Raw genomic sequence first — 15,571 nt, 5'->3', positions numbered from 1 at the left:
GGCAGCAACTACTGGGCAGGGCAGGTTGGTTTGGGGCTTTGTATTACATGGTGACAAAGGGTTTTTGAGCTTATGGTTTAATTCCCTTGCCCCTGTCCTTCCTCTCACAGCTGGAGACTGCATAGGTCTCTTTTTGGTCTCCATGACACCCTGTCCAGTCCTCCCTGCCAGTGGCCAGCCTTCTCAAGTCCAGATCCCATCACACACCAGCCTTTTCCATAGGCTCCAAGACTCATTCATCATCTTCCAGAAAACCACCAGCTATTCAGCTGGGCATTCACTGGAACCCTCTCCTTGGGCAAACTGGTCTCATCTTCCCTGGGGAGGCTCTCCAGGCATACCCAAACTACGGCCCGCGGGCTGCATGCGGCCCCCTGAGGCCATTTATCCGGCCCCCTGCCACACTTCCGGAAGGGGCACCTCTTTCATTGGTGGTCAGTGAGAGGAGCACTGTATGTGGCAGCCCTCCAATGGTCTGAGGGACAGTGAACTGGCCCCCTGTGTAAAAAGTTTGGGGACCCCTGCTCTATGCCATGGGTCCTTGTGGGGGAAACAGCTGTGTTAGGTTTGCTCACTGGTTTCCTGGCTGCAAGCACTTTGCATGATTAGTGCATGAGCACGTGGCAGAAAGCCACGTGTGTGTCTCTATGAAAAGCTATGGGTGCTTTCCCTCTGGGCGATTTTCCCCGGTTGCTCTTCTGCCACCACGAGGTGTGGTTCCCTGATTCCTTCAGCTGCCACCGTGAGAGGTGGTTTTCCTGACCCCTTGCCCTTCACTGCAAATAGCGGTTTTCATTTGCTCACCTGTCTTTGTGAGCCTCCAATAAACGGGAATGGCCCCATGCTTCCCAGCTCTGCAGTTCCTCTACTGTCTGCCTGAATTCAGTGTGAACCTGCCTGGCTTGGACCACCGGCATTACAGTCCTGCGTTCCTTGTCTCCCCAGCTTCTCAGCCTGAATGCCCTCTGGCATGGAGCCTCCTCCAGAAAGCCTTCCCTATCTGCTCTGGCCTGCACAGCTGTGCCATTTGCCAGCTGAGGCTCACTCCTCAGGTGGGCTCATGAGGTCGCAAGCTGGTCTCCCCACCAGACGGCGAGCTTCTCCAGGGCCTGGAGAAGATGTCTTCCTGGGACCCCATGAATCTCTCTCATGGTCAGCTCTCCACAGTTTTGAGTCACTTCAACTAGCCATTTATGTTTCAGCCCTAAATCTCTTGTTACCCAGTGTTGGGATGTGGTGTCTGTGATGTTGGGATCATGGGTATGTCCTTGATATGGCTATCCCCCCCCAAAAAAAACAACAACAACAGATGCTGGCTGTTCCCTGCCTTTCTCCTCGCCAGGCTCAGGCAAGTCTCAGGGAGGCCAGGTTGCCTCTCCTCCACTGGGCAGACGTGGTGTTTTTCTACCTACTCCTCCCAGCTGACCCTGCACACTCAGGTGGACCACAGACAGGCTCATCCTACTGATGACTGGGCTCATCCCCAGACAAGTTCAAGTTCAACCTCAGACCCCCTCTGAGATCCCCTCTCCACCTCCTCCCCATTCTCAAAGGGCATGGGTGTGGGGCACAGGAGCTGAGGGGCATGGGTGTGGGGCACAGGAGCTGAGGGGCATGGGTGTGGGGCACAGGAGCTGAGGGGCATGGGTGTGGGGCACAGGAGCTGAGGGCCCGTCCTGCAGGCTGTGGTCCAGCCCCGTCCTCTGTGCATCTGCCGGGCAGCCCTGACACTGGGAGAGCTTTCTCTGGGCGCTGGCACCCCAGCACAGACCCACGGGATGGCACTGAGGCACGGGGTTCTGCACAGAGGGCTGAGGCATGCAGGCTGACTACTGGTCCGTGTGGCCTTGGGCAAGTTCCTTCTCCTCTTGTTTCCCCATTCATCAAATGGGGTGCTGCTCAGTCAACCCTGCAGGGCTGGTGCAGGGCTTGCGATGCTCTTACTGGAGGCCCTGAATGACTTGGCAGGAGGATCAGGGCTCTACTGCTCTATTGATACCCTTCCGGAGCCCGAGCTGGGCTTTAGCAGCAGCTGCTACAGCACTGCCTGGCTCCCCAGCACATGGTGCCGGGCTGGGTGGGAGAGGAGCAGGCCCCTCTAAGGGCAGGCAGGGCATGTCTGACCCGAGGAGGGCCGGGCAGCAGCATAGATAAACCAGACTCTGGAGCAGGCCTGGTGAACTTGGACTTTGGGGTGAAAAGAGACAAGATCCCCTCGACTTAGACATTGTGTGTGCATGCCCTGGAATTTGAGAAGCAATGAGGCCCACAAGGCATCTAAATCTCAACCAAACCAATTCTTCTACATTATTTTTAAAATATCTAAGATGCTGCATATTTGCTTTCCTTGTCTCTGTTTTCATGTCTGCCTGTGACACTTAGTGCAGATGCTATCTCTTAGTAACCCTGTCATTCTAATAATCACCTCCTCCAGGAAGCCTTCTTTGTCCCACCCAGTTCACATGCTCAGTATAGCTCTGGCCTCAGGTAGAATGGTTTTCATTTGCATTTTGTTGGTCACACCTTGTCACAGGTCCTAATTCCTGTCTTTTCCCATGGCCCAGACTCTAAGAATACAATGACTGCAGCAAATGTCAGCAGGGGGGATTCCACAGTTCACCAACTGCATTTCGCTTCTGGCAACTCCAAAGGGGTGTCATCATACCCCTTTGCAAGAGGGGGTGGCAAGGCATCCCTGTGGAAAGGGCAGGATGCTTAGAGTCCGAGCACCTGGGGTGACCCAGCCCTGTCCCCACTGGCCCACTCTGCTCCCTCCGCCATCTGGTTGAGCGTCACTAGGCTACTGTTTCCCAAGTGCCACTCTTATATCACTCCGTGCCCCAAAGTCTTAGAGGGCTTTCCTTTGCCTAAATGCATCCATTTAAAGTACCTTCTAGAAATCAGTGCTTCCATATCTTGCCCTCCCCACAAAGTGGCCCCTTTGTTCCTGCCTCTGGGGACCCTGCAGACTTGCCCTGGCTCAGGTTATTTTTCCCATCTGGGGAATTCAAAGCTTCCCTGCTCAAATCCTCTCCCCTCTGAAAGCCAAGCAGGTGTTCCTTACTCTGATGTTCCTAGTTCCTGCTGTCTCTCCCCCCTCCCCTCCCCCACCTTTCCCTGCACAACCTCACAACTCCCAGGTTGTTAACGGGCCATCCAAGTGAGGTGAGCCAAGGACCAAGGTAGGCACTGGAGACATCTTGCCCTCCTCAGCGCTCACTCAATGCAGCGCCAAGGACCGCTGGCCCAGGAAGGACAGACCGCCTGTAACATTATCTCTCTCATCTTGCCCCTCTCCCAGGGAAGCGGGGCTCCTCCTCCTGCATCCCCACACGGTGCACACAACAGGTCACCCCGCGGGAGTGGCGACGGGTGGAAGCCCGAGGGCCGTGGTCCGCTCTCTCTGTCGTCCCTATTTCTGTCACCAGCTCCTACAGCCTGGGCACACAGGAGGCAGCTTTTAAATATCATCCAGGAGCCCATTTGCAATGATTAATATCCCATTTCCCCTGAAACAATCCTTTGCTAAATTAGCCAGGGGCCAGAGGGAATTTGGCAAGGTGCCACCAGTCTCAACTTAACTTGCCGAATGGATTAAAAAAAACCCTCAAAAACAAAATGCAGATCAATCAACACCCCTTCCCCCAGCTGAAAATGGGAAGTCCATTTAAACTCAGCAGGTTTGCAGTTAATTATAATTTTGCACCTATGGCAGGAGTTATGAGGTATTTCTAATGTGTCTGCCCACCAGAACCTCACCCAGCCCCCATGGGGCCTTCCCGCCAGCCACCTCCTTCCCCCACTGCAAAGACCTATCTTCACACAGCTGTTGTTTGAGTTTTGTGTAAACTAGAGAGGTTTCACGGATTTTTAAAATTTCTTTTTAAAAGGGGCTTGGGAAAGAAAGGAGACAAAGATTTTTCTAAGTTTTATGTCGGGAAGAAGAGGGATTATAAAGAATCAAGTCTGCAGGGCAGGGGAACCTAGCATCATGATCTAGGGAACCGAACAAATGGACATGCTCAGACAGAAGCAGGAGGGATTGTGCTCAGATATGTGGTGGAACTTCCTGCCCATCAAACAAGTCGAGCCCTGGGTGGGCCACTTGTCCTGGTGATGAGGAGTCTAATCCCTCAGCCCCTCCCAAGGCAGAGCTTCCGCCTGGGGTCTAGGCCTGCCCACAGTGGCCCCTGCGCCGTGCTCTCCCTCAGCGCCAAGGCTGCGTGGGCTGTGCTGCATCACCTCTCACCCGAGCTTCCCAAGCTGGATGCTAGGTAATGGCTTTTCTTGAAGATCTGTCCCAAACAAATCAGGAATTCAAGTACGTGAAAGATCTGGGACATTGGCTTTGGGGCTAGTGTTTTCGGGGAAGCATTACAATGCACCTCTTGAGAAGTGCAGGCAGAACTAGGGAAGAACCAGCTTATGCAGGGCTCCTGAGCTCTGAAGAAGGGGGCTGAGACAGGCTGTGGAATCGCTTTCCCTCTTGATAGTTTTTTAAAAACAAGAGGCGGACTCATGGGGACGGGTGGATGTGATGGCTCCTGTGGGGGCGTGTCCTGGCCGAGAGGGCAGTTGGCTATGTCTTGGCCCCAGACTGGCCATGACTTCTTGCCCAAGGCCCTGGGCCCAGACACAGCGGTGGAGAGTTAGGATGTGGAAGTGGCCGTCTGGATGAGCTGAGGATGCTGGGGGTCTGCACGGTCTGACAGGAGGTGCAGCGGAAATGCACCCCCGGCACAGAACCATTCACACAGGCGCCCACAGTGGAGGACGCACAGTGCCCAGCTTCCAGGGCCCTCTGTGGGGACACGAGAGTGGGGGTGGGTGAGGGTGAGGCATTTTCTGCTCTGAGATGCAGAATCCTTCCCCTTCAGGCTGCTGCTTTGGGGCCTCAGTCACTGGACTGCTTCCCAGCCCAGGTTTGCACCCTCGGGTCTGAAGTGGGGTTTGTGCTGCTCATCCAGGGGTCTCTTAGGGGAGAGACGAGGGCCAGGTGGTTGGGCCCCTGCGGTGGGACTTGACATGAGTCTGTTCATCTGCTCTGACTTTGCTGATCCACAGGCAGCAGGCCAGAGGAGCCCCCGGGGGTCCCTGCAGGGAGTCCACACCTGTCCTCCAAGCTTTCCTCACACCTGCCCCCCTTCCTCCCTCAGAGTCACGGTTTTGTTTTTTTTAAACCTTAATTCTTACTGTCTCAGTGTCATTTCTGATTAATCCTCATTGTACTGTGACCTGTCGTGGTGTACCCCCTCTCACCTGGGACTAAGGCTTCCTAGCTGGACCCTGAGGGGTTCCTCTTCACCCAGAAATTTTTGTGAAGTGAGCCATTTGTTGCCCCTTAAGAGAGGAAAATGAAAACTTCTGCACATTGAATTTTCATAAAGTGGAACCAGCCTGCACATCCATTTCATCCAAAGACTCACTAAATTGCCTCCTCAGAATATGGGTCTAAAAAGCTAGAAAAGTCTGTTCGTGACAAACCCAGCATCTGGAGGTCAACAGTGTGGACACAGTGTCCCTGGGGCCCCAGGACCTTGCAGGAGCAGAGAGCTGCCCCTCGGGGTTCCATACCCATCGGCTGGTCCCCAACACTATGGTGTCTGTGTCTGTTTGGAAAGAAAACAGTGCTCAGCGGAGAAATGGAGAACTTGAGCAGGATTTAAAAGGCTGCAGGAACCAGTGGGGCTATAGATGGCCGAGGGGCTGTGAGGACAGAACCAGCCACGGGTTTGTGGTGGGGAACGTGGCCTGGTGGGGGACCTCGGAGCCTCATGCACTGTGTCCAACCTCATTAGCCAGCCCAGCAGGACTCTGCGCTACACCAGTGCTGGCCACTGCGAGGGGGCAGGCGCCCTGACGGTGCCGTTAAACGAAGGGGGAGCAGCGGAAGGCTGCAGGGGCGGTGCTTGGCTGAGTGACTGGGCCTGCACGAGCCTCGGGGACCCACGTGGAAAGGAACGACTCACATGCTGTGGCACCTGCCCCCAGCCATCCTGGGTCCTCTTGGCCCTGCCCAGGTCCCACCAGAGGCAGATAGGAGGGGGAGAGCCCGGTCTGAAAATGGAAGATGGGGGTGTGTATGGGGGGGGGATGGAACTTGCTGTGGGATCCTTCAGCCCTAGGTGTTTTTAAGGACTTGGGGGGCATAAAATAAGTCCCTTCACCTTCTAGAAGCTTCCCTGGGTGTTCCCAGAGAGTAGCTTACTGCAGCTATCCCACAGGGCTCCCTCCATGGCTGGAGCGCAGGACTGTGCCCCTTGCCCTCTGCTGAGCCCGTGTGGGAACCATAGGAGCTCAGCCCTCCTGCCTGCATACACCTGAGCCCTTCCACCATCACGGGCCTTCCGCAGGGGCTCCCCTCAGATGCAGTTTCCCTGTCCCCTTTGCCTTTCCTCCCTGTGCCTGACAAAGCGCCCCCGCCCCAGGAAAGTGCACTGGATGGGCTAGGGAGGGCATTTAGAAGGTCCCTGTCTCTAAGAGGCCATGACCTCTCCCCCAGCTCAGGCCTTGCATGCCCAGCCAGAGGCCCCTGCTGGCTGGAGTGTGTCTGTGTGCATGTGTGGCTTTCAGTTCTGGGCCCATGGAGGGGTGAGGTCCCTGGTGGCAGACCCTGGAAGACTGTTTCGCTCCAGTGCCACACCGCCCCTTCCACAGGAGGGGTCCCTTGGCAATCCCGAATCCCATCTTTCCAGACACCTTCCTGAGCCATCTGGGTTTCTAACTTCTCCAACTCCTAAGCCACCCATCTTGCTGGTTGGTTTTTTTTTCCCCTGTCATTTCATGATGGTGAGAAAAACCCTGGTGACCCCAGTCTGTGCCCCACCTCCAACCACTGTGTCCCTAGTGAGGACATTTGTTTTCCACCTTCCCAGGAGTGTGTGTGAAACTGAGCACGTGTCTGTGGGTGCTGTGTCGGTCAGGGTGATGGTGTTGTGTGTGATTGCAAACACAGCAGCAAACATGAGGCCCACCTGAGCGGGACCTTCGAACTTGTGAATGGTTACTGGCAAGAGGAGGGTGTTGGGTTTGGGTGGGGGGGCTTTCTAAGGGTCAGGGGAGACAGCACGCTTCTGCTGGTGTGTGTCTGGGAGTAGTAAGGGTGCGGGAGGTGGGATCAGGCCAGGGTCTGCTCCGCCTGGCCCAGGACACCGCCTCTCCTTCCTTCCTCAAGGTCCCCTTTTTGGCTGCTGACCTTTTTGGGCCTTTTGAGGGGAGTGGGCACACTTCCCAGTTTCAGCCTTTTCCAGTTCAGCCCAGGGCATCCCCAAACACTCAGAGTCTCAGTCCCTGAAAGAAGCCCCACAGCCTGGCCACAGGAGCCTCGCTCGGTGGCGGTGGTGGTGGTGGTGGGGGTTGTCCTGAGCCAGGGAGGATGAGGAGGGGGTCAGGCCTGCAGGGCAGCACCCTGTGGGCACCCATCCAGAGTGAAACCAAGAGGCTAAAGGGGCCCTGCTGCTGTGGAGACCCAATTTAGATGCTGACCATGAACGAGCTCTTGGGGCTGGCCCACTTGCCTTCAGGAGGCAAAGACACCATGGTGCCTGCCCTGTGCAGTGTCCTCGCTTCTGAGATGGTCTGGCAGGGCACCCGCCATCCTCCACTGTCTCCCCTCCTGTCCCGAGCCTGCCTCACCCCCCTGGTTAAGGAGTTGGCTTTGCTTTCTGGGGGGTGGATATGAGGTTAAATATGACTTGCTCCCACAAGCTCTGTGACATGAACTGGGTCCTCCTTGCAGAGGTGTGGCTCCTTGGGGGGGCTCTTTCTCTTTCGGTTTTCTTTCCATGTCGAGCTGGAGCCCTAGGTTTGGTGGTGGTAGCAGGGCCGTCGTCTCTCTTCCAAGGACATTACAGCTGGGATACCTTCTCTCTGCCTTGCCCCCCAATCAGGATCAGTGGTTCCTGCTTCTGATGGGGACATGCCCAACCTCTTGGCCTTATGTTTAGGGTCCCATTTGCACTCGCCCTCACTGTCTCCTGCCAGGTTTACACCTGTTGGTCCAATCCCTACCTCCTTCAGGAAGCCCTCCCTGCCTGTTCCAGGCCCAAACGAGCTCTCTTTGCTGACATCCTCCAGCCCTGGTCTCTCATGTCCCATGAGAAGGTCCAAGAGTTCCTTGTCCAGCCTGGTCTTGCCTCTCTTACCTGGGACCCTGCTCCTCTCACCTCAGACACCTTTGAAATAGGCCTAGCGGCACGACAGATGCCTGCAGTATCTCCCCCCCCCCCCCGAGTCCAAGAGATTATCCCAGGAGTCAGAGAAATGCAGACTACCTAGGTGCCGGTGACTGACAGGCAGGGGCTTGAATTCTGGCTCTTCTAGCTGTGTGACTTACAACAAGTTACATAGACTCTCTGTGCCTTGGTCTGCACCTTTAAGTAGGGCCAATAACTTCTACTTCCCAAAGATGTTATTTGGATTAAACACAGTTGTTTAAAACCCCCGCACACGCCCTGGAAAGATAGCTCAGTTGGTTAGAACATCGTCCTGATTCGCAGAGGTTGTGGGTTCAATCCCTGGTCAGGGCAGATACAGGAACTGATCAATATTTCTGTCTCTCTCTCTTTCTCCCTTCCTCTCTCTCTAAAATCAATCAATAAAAGTTAAAAAGAAAATAAACCACAGAGCCCTCAGTGGATGCTCTGTAAACAGCAGCTTTATTGAATATGACCCCTCCTCTCACTGGGTGAGGGGTAGAGGCTCAGAGGCAGTGCCAGGCAAAGACAGGACTAGAACCCTGGACCAGAACAACCATGGCTGTCCTGTCCTCTGGGGAGCCAGGCCGAGCACCCAGCCAGCCCCTCTCTTACCTACAGCACAGTGCGGATCCCTGCATCTCCACTCCAGTCTCTCTGGTGGAAAGGCGGGGACCAAGCCCACCCCAGAGGAAAAAGAACTGAGTTCCCCCCCTAACCATTTCTGCTAGGGTGGTGGCCTGCCAGCATCAACTAGCAATTTGTATGCGGGACTATAGCCCTGAGAGTCAAAATCAAAACACTGCCCCCCACCCACAGACTTCCTAGCAGCACTCCCCCCGTCCACGCCCGACCCCGGGCTCCTGCTCCTCTGACAGGGGCTGACATGGCCAGAGGATGCCTGAGAAGCATGAGGTTTGTCACAAGAAGCTGGGATCCTGATGTGACAGCAGTGGCCTCCCTCCGTGGTGGGCGAGGCGTGGAGTGCCCTTTCTCCTGCTCCAGCCCCAGGTCCCAAATGTACCTCAAATCCTGAGCAGAAAACACCTCTTCATGCTACTCATGAGCATCCCGGTGCCCCTGGAGCGCAGCTGGGGGTCCCAAGGTACCAGGTGTCCCAGGGCTGTGCCCCAAGTGGCCTCAGCTCCCTCCCACCGCCCCCTCCACCCCTGCCCCAGGCCTCTCTCTCCCTCCTGCCCCTCTCCCCTCACCTTCCCCCAGCACCCCTCCCTGCCTTCCCACCCTTCTCCTCTTCCCGTTTCGTTCATCTTTTTTAATACTCACCTCTTCCCCATCTCCTCCACCCAGAAGAAGTATTTAATGGATATTAAATTATTTTAAACCGACTTTCGTGTTTTTTTTTTTTTTAAACTAGTTGGGCGATAGTGCTGACTCAGGATCATCTCGCTGTTTAATATTGAATATGCAATTAATAGATAGATGTTTAGGTTTGGCTCTGCTTTCCCCCTCTCCACTGCAGGGAGAATAAAAGAGCTGATTAATCTGGTTTGGGGCAGGTGTCAGTGGCAGGAGATATATGGGAGAAAGGAGATGAGGTTAGCAAGTCAGAGTCAGAGAGCTATGGCCTCCGAGGCGAGGGGAGGGAGAGCGGGTCTGAGTTAGAGCTCCACGTGGCCCTGGCAGGGGCTCCCCGCCTCCCCGCCTCCCCAATCCGGGCCTGGAGGAAACGGGCTGGACTCTGAGCTGCCTGTTCTGCACGCAGGGGCCCGGCCGCCCTTTAGGGGGCTCCCTCCTGGGGCTGACCGCTCCAGGTGTGGAATCTCCCCTCCTCACGGCCACTTCCTCGAGGCCTCCGGCTGCCCCTGCCTGGGGGAACTCCTCTCTGGCTGCCCCTGCCCGGGGGAACTCCTCTCTGGCTGCCCCTGCCCGGGGGAACTCCTCTCTGGCTGCCCCTGCCCGGGGGAACTCCTCTCTGGCTGCCCCTGCCCGGGGGAACTCCTCTCTGGCTGCCCCTGCCCGGGGGAACTCCTCTCTGGCTGCCCCTGCCCGGGGGAACTCCTCTCTGGGACAGCAGGTGGCACTGAGTCTGCCTGCCAGGAACGGGGCTTTGGGCTGCATCCTGGTCCTACTTCATGAACGGGGTGTTGCGGGTGAGTCACTGAATGGTGGGGTGACATGGGCCGAGACTCTGACATGGTCTCCTGGAAGAAGCCGGTGACTCTGCCATGTGCCACCGAGGAGAAGCTTTATGAGAGGCCCTGGCCGGACAGCACTCCTCTCACCGACAGGGCGAGGGTGCCTGGCACTGGGTGTTGGAGGGCTTGTGTGTATGGAGAAAACCAAAAGAACTCGACTCCTGGGAGATGGGCGTGAACCAGGCAGGCTCAGCTGGCTCAGGCCCTTCATGCCGAAACCATCTTTACCCCTAACCTGACCCTTCCCCACTATCGGGGTCCTTGGGATGGGAAGCTCTCAATGGGGCATGGGGTGGTATGTCTGTGCCCTGGGATATGGCGCCCCTTTGGGGGCAGCAACAAGACACCAGGTGGGCCCTGGTGGGTGGGATTCGAGGTCCAGGTCAAGAGGTGGCCAGAGCCACAGAGGCCCTGTGCCCAACCCAGGCCCAGTGAGGCCCAGAGGAAAGTGGCCAGAGCTGGAAGGACTACAGGTGCCACAGTGAACACTCTTTAGTGACCACACTACAGTTCCCTCCAGACAAGGAGCTTGACTCTGAATTTACAAGCAGCTTTCGCCTATTTTACTCTTTGCTCTTCGTTTCCTAGAAAACATTGGGGGTGGGGAGGCAGGAGAGGAGAGAGAGAAATTCCTTCCTACAAGCTCCTCTCTGAGGGCAGGGGCCTGGTATGCAGCGTGAGGCTGTGTCCTCCTGCTCTGCCCCCTCTCAGACATCTCCCTGAGTCTAGCTCCAGAATCTTGACCTCAGCAGGCTGACGCTGCCATGGGAAGCCTTTCTCCGATGTGCCCGCTCTGGCCTGAACCCTCCCACTTCCGACCTGCATCCCTACCTCCTGACCCAGCACCCTGTCCGCTGGTCAGCTCTCATCACAGTGGTGTTCTCCTTGGTGACACAGAAGTAGGAGAAGTGCCTTGTCGGGGTCCGAAAGGCAGCAGAGGACGCCCCAGGACACGCTAGCTGCTTGCTCCCTCACAGAAAGGACCGAACCCCAGCACTGGCAGAACCCAGCCACCCCTTCCCTTCTGTCTCCCCCCCACCAGTCCCCCAGAGCCCCAAAGCCCTGTCCCGACTCTGAGGGGGCGCGGACAGGAGGAGACGGGGAGTCGCTGCATCGCTGCCCTGGGGAGAGGGGGTGGGGGGGGAGAGGCAGAGACAAGTGGGCCCTCACGTGAAGGGGGCTGGCGCAGGCAGCTACTACCTCCTCGGCTCTCGCTGTCCGCCGGCTTCACCTGGATCGGCCGGTTCATCTGCAACAGAGCACAGGGGGGCAGGGTTAGAGCAGGCGTGGGGTGGGAGGCGAACACCCCCCCACACCCAGAGAGGCACAGGGACACGGGCACACGGACCTGGCCGGCTGATACGTGATATGTACAGACAGACGCTGTGCAGCTGCAAACCTGAGTCTTCTCCAAAGCGCCACCCATTTCCCTTCATCTTTTCAGTCCCCAGACCCCTGTGTTTGCAGGAGGGCTGTTCCTCTGGATTGGAACCGTGTGGGGTTCCTGTCCCGGTTTTGAGCAGTTCTTGCTAGCCCGTGATATCAGAACCCAAGGTGTCTCCACAGTGCACCTCCAGCCGGTGCTGGTTCACGGCTGGCTTTGCCCAAACAAGCTGGCCTCTGGCCAAAGACTGCCCCCTGCCCAGGCCAGGGCATGGTATCAAGTTTCACTAGACCCCAAGCCATCTCAAAGATGTGGCCTGTGGGTCCCGGTGCCGGTGTTTTTGGGCCCCCAGCTGACGCAGAGCTGGGGCGCCCCCCTCGGAGGTGTGGACGGAGTTGGCAGAGTTACTCGCCTCACATGGCGTCTGGGTGCCAGGAGGACACCAGGGCTCTGCCCGGCTCCCCACGGCTCCACGCCGCCTGCCTCTCTCTGGGATCCGTCTCGATGCCCAGTTCAGGCCACTAGGGGTCTCTAAACTCCAAGCATCCCAGCTTCATAACCTGTCTCTAATCCGCTCTGATGCAGGAGGCACCAGGGTCGGCTCTCCGGCCCCGAGTCCCAAGATGTGTCAAGCAATAAAAACAGTAGTAATCATACCCATGGCGTTGCACTGCATGTCTCTGCCGATGTTTCCGCGTGCCATGACCCCCACCCCCTTACCCTTCATCACATTTGCACATCTCTCTCAACAAAACCCTGGAAGGCAGGCGGGGCAGACACTAACACCCCCATTTTAGAGACGGGGAAGCAGAGGCAGGGCCACCAGTGGCATGATGAGCCTGGGAATCTGGGGGCTTCGGTCCTGCACCGGGTGACGTCTTATTGCCAATTCCCCTGGTGTCCGGACGCTGGGCCAGCCAGTCACAAGCCTCCTCAGGCCTTCTGGTCTCTGATTCGAAGTGAGTTTTGGCTGCGTCAAGACAACGGGGTGGGGGAGTGCGGGTGCTGGTGAGTCAGCAAGGTGACAACAAAGAAGGGCAGAGTCACCGCCAGAAGGACAGAGCCAGAGGCAGAGCCACAGAACAGAGAAAAGGAGGCCAGGTGGCCAGGGGGACAAGACAGGACACTGAAGGCCAGTTCACTGAGAGGGGGTCAGGGTGCCATTGTTTGCCCGGGGCCCCCACTTGGCACGCCTCACAGAGTGGTGGGGAAGGAAGGTGATCTGTATGTGAGCTCTGCCAGCAGAGGACACTGTCATGTTGTGGAGAGCTCCAATCACAGAGAGGAAGGAGAGGGACATGGTGACGTCTCTGGCTTCCCCAGTAAACCACCTCTATTCCAGTGTCTGAGTGAAGGGTCCAGAAGACTAAGCAGACTTCCGGCTTGGGAGAAAGGTCTCAGGAGGGAGCCAGGGCACTTCTGGTCTCCTGTCCAGTGCTTTTTGGGACTCAGAACCCAGCCCTTTTGTGGACTGTCCCTCCCTCCTAGATCACCTCCTTCTCCTAGTCTCCCCCAAACCTGCAATATTCTCCTACAGAAAAGCCCCATAGCCTGGACCCAGTTCTGGCCGTTGTCTTCTCTTGGGCGTATTTCTACGGCTCTCTTGCTTATGTAATTAGTGTCCTTCCCTGAGGTAGGGAGTGCTATCGCTCTCACCAATGACAGGCCGGAGCTCCGAGAAGGGGAAGAGCTGGGATTCAGCCCGATGGGCAGGCACAGTGCTAACCACACAATGGTGGGCCTGCATTTTATCTTATTTGACCCCAGCTACTCTGGGAGGCAGTCCGTGAGGACAATGTCTATCTGGCAAGGGGAGTTTGGGGCCACATTTCTTGTGTCATTAAACCTAATACAACTCTTTGGTCAGGCTGCTCACATCTGGCCCCAACCACCCCTGCTACCATTCCATGCCTTACATCCTCGCCGCCTCTGCCCCCCAAGCTCCTTCCCTGACTTGCCAGCCCCTCTCCCACAGCCCCACCAGCCTCTTCCTCTTGACATGAAGCCTTCCTGGTACCCCAGAGAAAGGTTCCCGCAAACATTCTTCCTTTTTCACAGTGAAGGTAAGGTCAAGGCTGGGAATTGAGTTGCAGGAGGCAGGACTCGGGTCCCCCACAGGGTACACAGCATTGCCACACCGACAAGAACACCAAGAGCTGCTACAGAGATGATACTGTTGGATTATCATAACGTCTCCTATGATGCATGCGACTAGATTGTTCTGAAGCAAGGAAATTCGTTTCAGAGAGGTTAAGAAACTGGCTCGAGGTCACCCAGGTGGTAAATGGTGAAATCAAGATGAACCTGGACTCTTAACTCCTGACTGCGTGTTCAGGAGATGCTGGGAGCCCGGTGTGGTGGGCTTTGGGGATGGTCCAGGCAAGGGCAAAGCAGAGAAGGGGAGAGCAGGGGGCCGGATGGGGGATTCAGGCTTCCCCAGCAAGAGAGGGGAGGAAAGTACAGCTGAGGAGGGGCAGGTAGAGGCTCTGCCACTGTGCAGATGAGGGAAGGAGGGAGGCCGTGGAAGAGACGCCATCGTCAGGGCCTGAGCATGCCCAGGCTGACCTCCAAGGCTTAGGGGCCACGTCAGGACGGAAGACGGGGACTGCTGGGAGGACTCCTCCCCTGGTATCTTATTTCCCACAGCCAGTCTTCTCTGTGTTGGGGTGAGTCCTGTGGATCAACAAGGGCTGGGTAGAGCGATGGCGCTCGTTTTCCATGGTACACTAAACAAGGCAAGTGGGACCTGACTGTGCATGGGACCTCCCACCCCAGGGGTCAGCCAGCTGCTGTCCCACACTCCTTGGGGCCTGGGTGTCTGTGAATGCTCTGCATGAGGCTTCTTCAGTTAAGCCTGATGTGTCCCCAGCTTCCCACCGCTGGGAGCCCCTCCGTACCTGGCCAGCCCAGGACAAGGCTCCCAAGACCCCCCTCTCGGCTCAGGGCTTGCACCAGGGCTTGCTGCGGTTTCTCCCTAGTTTGACCACGGGCTCCCTGGGTCTCCCACGTGCCCTCGGCCGTGGGCTGGGAAGCCACGGGGTGATCCAAACAAACTGCTAGAGCAGAATTGAATTGTTTCCCATGGACCTGTGACTCCTGCATCATTTTTCATGTTCCATTATGATCTAAGGATGGTCAGTATCCAGCCGGTCTTTTCGAGCCTGTCAGAGAGGTGCCAGGTATACGGAGAGATAAAATACGGCCCCGTGCTTTCTTAATTCTCAGCAGAAATAGTGTCAGGCTCAGCTGGGAACATTTCTCAGCCGGAACAGGCTCTGGACAGACGCTTTGGGCTTGAAGGGAGATCTTCCTCCCTTGGTCAGTGGCTCCCTTCCCTGTTCCAAACTCTGGCCCCATCAAGCCTCTCCAAGGCCTGGTGTCATCTCGAGGAGGGGGTGTGCATAGAAGGAGCCTGTCCTGGGGAAAGGAGGCCAAGTGAGGCTGCAGAGAAAGCCATTGAGGAAGGGGACATCAACAAGGAGGAGAAAGGCTAGTGGGGAGAAGGTGGGAGGGGCACCTGCCATGTCCCTGTCCTTCTTCTAACTTTGCACCTGAGGACCATGGCCTTGGTCTGGGGAGCTCTAGGTCACTCAGGTCCCAGGGTGCCCCTTTCAGGGGGACACCACACTTGGAGGACACCACAGCCCACTCCATGGTGCCTTTCCCTCACCCCACCTCTTGCTCCTCTGTCCAATGTCCCCCTCAGCCACTGTCTTATCCTTCCAGGAGGGCCAGGGGCTGGGCGCTGCTGGGGACCTGGGCTGGGGTACAAACGCCACCCTCACTATTGTTCTTTCTGAGGTGTCACCAGCATCTCCCTTTCCCGTGTGCCTCTC

The 15,571-nt window shown here is 56.8% G+C and overlaps 1 protein-coding gene across 29 annotated transcripts in view; it reads right to left on the bottom strand.

The window, feature by feature from the left end:
- The window catches only part of CELF4 (CUGBP Elav-like family member 4), a 303,332-nt gene that overhangs the window by 60,934 nt on the left and 226,827 nt on the right, over nucleotides 1-15,571 (bottom strand). For 15 of the 29 annotated variants that reach the window (XM_066246215.1, XM_066246216.1, XM_066246190.1 and 12 more), the window contains exon 3: nucleotides 11,522-11,600. In XM_066246215.1, the coding sequence (XP_066102312.1) occupies nucleotides 11,522-11,600 (79 nt within the window). The remainder of the gene's footprint in view (nucleotides 1-11,521; nucleotides 11,601-15,571) is intronic. The other 14 variants (XM_066246218.1, XM_066246217.1, XM_066246194.1 and 11 more) reach the window with 1 other exon arrangement.

This window comes from Saccopteryx bilineata, chromosome 11 (assembly GCF_036850765.1).
Source record: "Saccopteryx bilineata isolate mSacBil1 chromosome 11, mSacBil1_pri_phased_curated, whole genome shotgun sequence".
In the NCBI taxonomy this organism is placed as follows: Eukaryota; Metazoa; Chordata; class Mammalia; order Chiroptera; family Emballonuridae; genus Saccopteryx; species Saccopteryx bilineata.
This window is presented reverse-complemented; position numbering and strand designations above follow the sequence as displayed.